Below are 5,931 nucleotides of genomic sequence, written 5' to 3' on the forward strand. Positions count from 1 at the left end.
GGCTAATAAGGGTAGTTTCGGGAAATTATGGAGAATATATCATTTAAAATAGTTTCGTTACAAAAATATCACAATAAGGGAGAAGAATGTAATATCTCAAACCACAAGGGAGGTTATTGTCATGTAGTCGAACCTGAGGGAATGTGTCTGAAATTATTCCTAAACTAATTCATGTTTATTTATTGAAACTTAGCTTTAAGAGAACACAAAACTAAAATACAATGATAAAGTTGTCTAATTTCTCAAGAAATATGAACTTAAAATGTGTACCAAATTACCTATCTCAAGCTAATAAGTGAGTGAAATATCATGTGATTGTTCTCCAACAGTGTGGGAAGCAATATTATTTTTTCTCACTAGCTCAATTTGGTGAATCCATATTAGTGTTTACTTTAATTTTTTTTGGTCTTAATATCTACAGATCTTGCTTTCTAAATTCCATTAAACATATGGAGAAAGGAATTGGGAGGAGATTACAAATTAAAGAATCGATTTTCCGTCAACAAGGTAAAAGTTGAAGTAGATAGTGAATCCAATTTATTTACACAATCACAATTATACTCGTTTTTTTTTTTTTAACTAAAGGGCAATTTCTTCTTGGTTAGTAGGTGACAAAAAAAAAAAGATATTATTAGTAGTACTATTTTGTCAATAAATAGGATATTTAATTTGTATATGATTACCATTTGTTTGTACTTCCATCTTATTTCAAACAATTACTTAATACATAGTTATATAGTCTTTAACTATCACAATTTTTTTTTAGGGGCAAATACACAGTTGAAGGTTATGAGAAGGAGTGTTTGTTGTAATTATGTTACTCGTGTTCTATTTTGTGGACCTCACTTTCCTGATTCTCAGAATTTCACAAGAGAATACTTGCAAGACTATCCAATGATTCAGGTACAGTAAAATTTATCTGTCGTTAATTCATGTTTTTAAGTGGTGAATTAAGTCACTTTAATTTGTAGGTTGATGATATTCCACTTGAGAATGTGTCCGCTATGATTGGTAACTATGACATTTGTGTGATTAAAAACTTCCAAATGAACTCTGATGTCATCTCTCGTGCAAAGAAGATGAAGCTCATAATGCAATTTGGAGTTGGGCTCGATGGTCAATTTTTCTTTATATTTTTCTCCTTCTAGTTTAGTTATTACCCAAATTAATTTTGTTTGATTTAATTTTTTCATTGTTATAATTATTATAAATAAAGGTATTGACATAAATGCTGCGACAAAACAAGGAATAAAAGTGGCTAAAATTCCAAGTGGCGAAACTGGAAATGCTGCTTCATGTGCTGAAATGGCTATGTATCTAATTTTGGCTCTTTTGCGTAAACAACATCAAATGGAAATTGCTGTGAAGCATAAAAGGCTTGGGGAGCCAATTGGTGACAGCTTGTTAGGGAAAATTGTGAGCTTCGCTTTCTAATTTCTTGCTAGGGATTAGCGGCGTTAAATTAGGGGAGTTGGATTGAAATTGGAGATATTAAAATGGGTTGAACAGAAATTGGGTTGAGTTTTGATCCGTTCAAGTTTATTTTGGACTCAAATGAGCTAAAAAACGGGTTGGGTCTTGGCCAGCCCAATTTGACTCGATTAATCTCAATAATTTTAATAAAATGATATTTAAATTTTATAATTACAGTGCGAATTTCGGTTCAAGATTTTTTTCTTTTTTTTTTTAAAGTGACAAATTGATAGTTAAATCCTAAAATATGTTAAATAGATCATAATTCATACTTTAAATATCAGAACATAAATTAGTAAAAAAATTTAAAACTGGTTGAACTTGGAGATTGAATTGAGCTCAAATGAAAACTCTCCTAAAATGGGTTAGACATGAATGAGTTAAGATTGAATCCAATTCAAAGTTATCTTGAGCCCAACCCTTAAAATTCTGAGTGGGTTGGGCAGGTTACCTATGTTTGAGTTCATATTTTGATACCCCTACTAGGGATGTAAACAGAACGGAACAAATCAAGTTTTGACCTGCCTTAATTTTTTATGACTAAATTATATTCCATTTGTCCCAATTTGTATCACATTCTTTTTATGTTTTGAGAGTCAAACAGTTTAAATTTGACCAGAAATTTGTAAATGGAATCTTCAATTTTTTTGAAATGAAATTTATATATTTATAAACTAGGTAAAAAAGTACTATGATTCACAATAATTGATAATTTAAAATGTTTATAAGATCTATGAAAAATTTAAGGTCAAAGATAGACTTGTTTGACTCTTGAAATTCGAAAGATGACATATAAAATGGGACGGAGGTAGTAGTTAACTAATGCACATTCTCACCTCAATTTTTGACAATCATTAGCATGGTCTGTCGAATTAAAAATTAGTAAATTTATTTTATTCAAGCAAGAATTAAGACATTAATTATATATTTTTCCATGATCTGCTTAATTAATTGATTAATTAGGTGTTTATCATGGGTTTTGGAAACATTGGAGTGCATCTAGCAAAACGTTTGCGTCCATTTGATGTGAAAATAATTGCTACCAAAAGGAGCTGGAGAGGTAATTAATCAAAAGAATATTAATTATTGTGAATTACTAGAGCATTATTTAACATTTAATACTCCTATTTAAATTATGAATCCATGGATTCTAATTCAATCACCAGGATTATGCACTCGGATTAATGGTACTAATTATAATTATGATGACCTTGTTGATGAGAGAGGAAGCCATGATGATATTATAAAGTTTGCAAGCAAAGCTGATATTGTTGTCTCTTGTTTGCCTATGACTACTGAAACTGTAAGACTCTTAAAAGATTTCAATTATTTTCATAAATATTTTTAAGATAATAACTAGTATTAATTGAGTGATATATACTTAATTCAAGTATGTTGGTCACTTGCAGAATGGCATAGTGAATAATGATTTCATATCTGCGATGAAAAAGGTATCTTTTCTCCGCCATGATATTACAGGATCAAATTTCATCGCCACCCTTTATCAAGACAAAAATTATTAGATGCGCGTTTGAGATAAACAAATAAATAGGATATATCATTACACTTTTGATCCCTCAGTTATTGCTAGATAATTAATCTGGTTTGTACTTAAAATATTTGTAAACATATTTAACCTTCAATAAACTAGTGTATGTTTTTGGTTCCTTTATTAGAAAATGATATTTAGACTATGTTTTGTAGGGTGATTAATGAGTTACTTTATTGGTTAATGCAGGGTTCATTTTTTATTAATATCGGTCGAGGGGGTGTTTTAGATTATGAGGCTGTTTATAATAATCTTAAATTAGGACATTTGGGAGGATTAGGAAGTGATGTTGCTTGGACTGAACCATTTGATCCTCTTAATCCAATTCTTCAACTTCCTAATGTTATAATTACACCTCATGTTGCTGGTGTCACGCAAGCCTCCTTTAAATACATGGCCAGAGTATGTTTCATTCCATCTGCTATATATGTTTTTTTATATATCTACTTTCATCTGACTCAAATTATCTATCCTGATTTTTCCCAAATAATTTATCAATTTTAGAAGTCCAAGACAAAATGACTTATTTTCCCTTTACTTTCTTTTTAATAGTAATTAATTGTTCTTGAAAATCACACACCTCGAATAAACATTTAACAAAGAGAGATTATATTTTAAAATAATTATTAAAAAAACCTGTCATGATTAATTTTTTCTTATAGAGTGTGATTGTAAAAAAGAAATACAATAGATGAAAATATTAGGGGTGTCAAATAGGCGGGTTAGGTTGAAATTGAAAAATATTAAAATAAATTGAATAGAAATCAGGTTAGGTCTTGACCCGTCCAATTTGACCCGATTAATCTCAATAATTTAACATATTAATATTTATCTTTTATAATCACAATTTGAATTTCCGCTCAAGAATTTTTGTTTAAAAAGTAACAAATGGATAGATAAATCCTAAAATTAGAGATGTTAAAAGATAAGAATAATAATTCATACTTTCAATATAGAAACATATCTTCTTAAAAAGTTTTTAAACGGGTTAAAACTGGAGATTGAATTGTGTTCAATTGAGAATTCTCATCAAATGGGTTAAGTTTGAATGGGTTGAGATTGAACCCAATCCAAATTATCTTGAGCCCAACCCTTAAAATTCTGGACGAGTTGGGCGGGTTACATATGTTGGGTTCATTTTTGACACCCCTAGAAAATATATATTTATATTCTTGTATCTGATATGTAAAATTCTTAAATTATAGGTTGTTGGGGACGTTGCTCTTCAACTCCATGCTGGAAAAATGTCTTATATTGGAATAGAAATCGTCAACTAAAGCAGTATACTAAAGAAGTACTCTTTATATCATGTGCTTTGAAATATAGACATCTGATTTACTAATTTCAATTGTTATAAAACTTACTTTGAAATATAGACATATGCATATACTAATTGCAATTGTTATAAAGTTCTACTTATTGATGTTGTAATTAATATGTAAATAATCACGTAGTTCTGTATTGAGAAAGAGTGTTTTTACATTCTCTTTATAGACATCTAGCAATAGTAGTCAAAATTGAGGTAAATTTCACGTTACATGTGAGAGTCTATAGTCATAGTCAATCCCTTCCTATTGCATGTGTATTCCCCTTTAACAATAAGTCTGAGTTTTCTATTTCTCATTCGTGTCTTAATTAAGTCATATGCTTGATTATGTTTATTCGATTCATATAACTCTAAAGTATGTGAATTTTGTGAGTTCTCTATTTATGATCTTAAATTGGGGAGTTCCATAAATTGAAGGAATCCATGGATGAAAACTACCCTACCTTACTATTAAAGCACAAAGCAGTTGAAGAATAAAGGCTTGATCTTGAACCCTATCTTGAATCTTCTTCTTCAGGCTTCTAGGGGAGAGAAAGACTCAACTCCTATGTTGAGAATTCCTTTCAATAGCACACACTATTAGGAGGAAAAAAATCAACTAATAAATCTTTTTTTTCTTAGTACAGAGTTGCTAGATCATCATGATACACTTTCTTGTTGTTAGGGGTTCAAATTGAATCGAAAATTGAACCAAATTGCAAATCGAAAATAAAAATTCGACTAGTGGTTGATTTGACTTGGTTTGGTGTTGGAAAAAAAAATCCAACTATATTTGGGTTGGTTTGGTTTTAACTAAAAGAAACCAATCCAAAATTATATAAATAATTTTAAAATTTTATTTTATACATAAAAATATTTACTTTGATATAACTTTTAAATGTTTCGTATACTTTTTCATAGTTTATATCTTTTAATATATTATATCAAGTTTGAAAATTAGAATTTTGAATAGTTCCGTAAAGATTATAGTCCACAAATGTTGGTAATTATAATAAAACTTAAATCAAAATCATATTAATAATAATGCAAAAAGAAAATCAATTTAACACTAAAATGACAATAATATTGAATATTTGTTTACATTGATTTAGACAATTAAAATAAAGAATTTAATTTTAATTTCCTTTAATATTTAGTCATATAATTAATACTTGTTAAACTTATTGTAACATGATTTAGTTCTTTTAAATTATAATCATTTTCATCATGACTTGTTAATTTGCAATATTTGTTTTATGCGATTTCATTATTCTTATTATTATTATTATTATTATTGTGTTGTTGATATTTTAGTGTCATCAATCATATCATTGTTTGTGTTATATTCTTAGGGAACACCTTAGATAGTTGTATTTTGATAGGACGGAAGAAATATTTGAAGTACAAGTAAATTATATGTTCGTTTGAATACTTTAACGGAAAAACCCGAAAACCCAAAAAAACTCGAGTGATATTTTGGTCCTAAATGAAACATTAATAATATTTTAAGGCAATTCTTTAAACTTGGATAATCATTAAGAAAATTGACTCCACAAAATACTTGTTAACTTCGAACCTACCTTTATTAATGGAAAAATCTTTT

The 5,931-nt window shown here is 28.6% G+C and overlaps 1 protein-coding gene across 1 annotated transcript; it reads left to right on the forward strand.

Moving 5' to 3' along the window:
• The first annotated feature begins 224 nt into the window (after positions 1-224).
• On the forward strand, positions 225-4,391 carry LOC107022424 (hydroxypyruvate reductase-like). The gene is made up of 10 exons (XM_027918081.1): positions 225-295; positions 422-507; positions 767-903; positions 972-1,116; positions 1,217-1,416; positions 2,437-2,533; positions 2,640-2,776; positions 2,883-2,924; positions 3,212-3,424; positions 4,228-4,391. The coding sequence occupies exons 1-10, from the start codon at positions 252-254 to the stop codon at positions 4,297-4,299; spliced, it is 1,173 nt and encodes a 390-aa protein (XP_027773882.1). The 5' UTR covers positions 225-251; the 3' UTR covers positions 4,300-4,391.
• The last annotated feature ends 1,540 nt before the right edge of the window (positions 4,392-5,931 follow it).

Source organism: Solanum pennellii, chromosome 6 (assembly GCF_001406875.1).
Source record: "Solanum pennellii chromosome 6, SPENNV200".
In the NCBI taxonomy this organism is placed as follows: Eukaryota; Viridiplantae; Streptophyta; class Magnoliopsida; order Solanales; family Solanaceae; genus Solanum; species Solanum pennellii.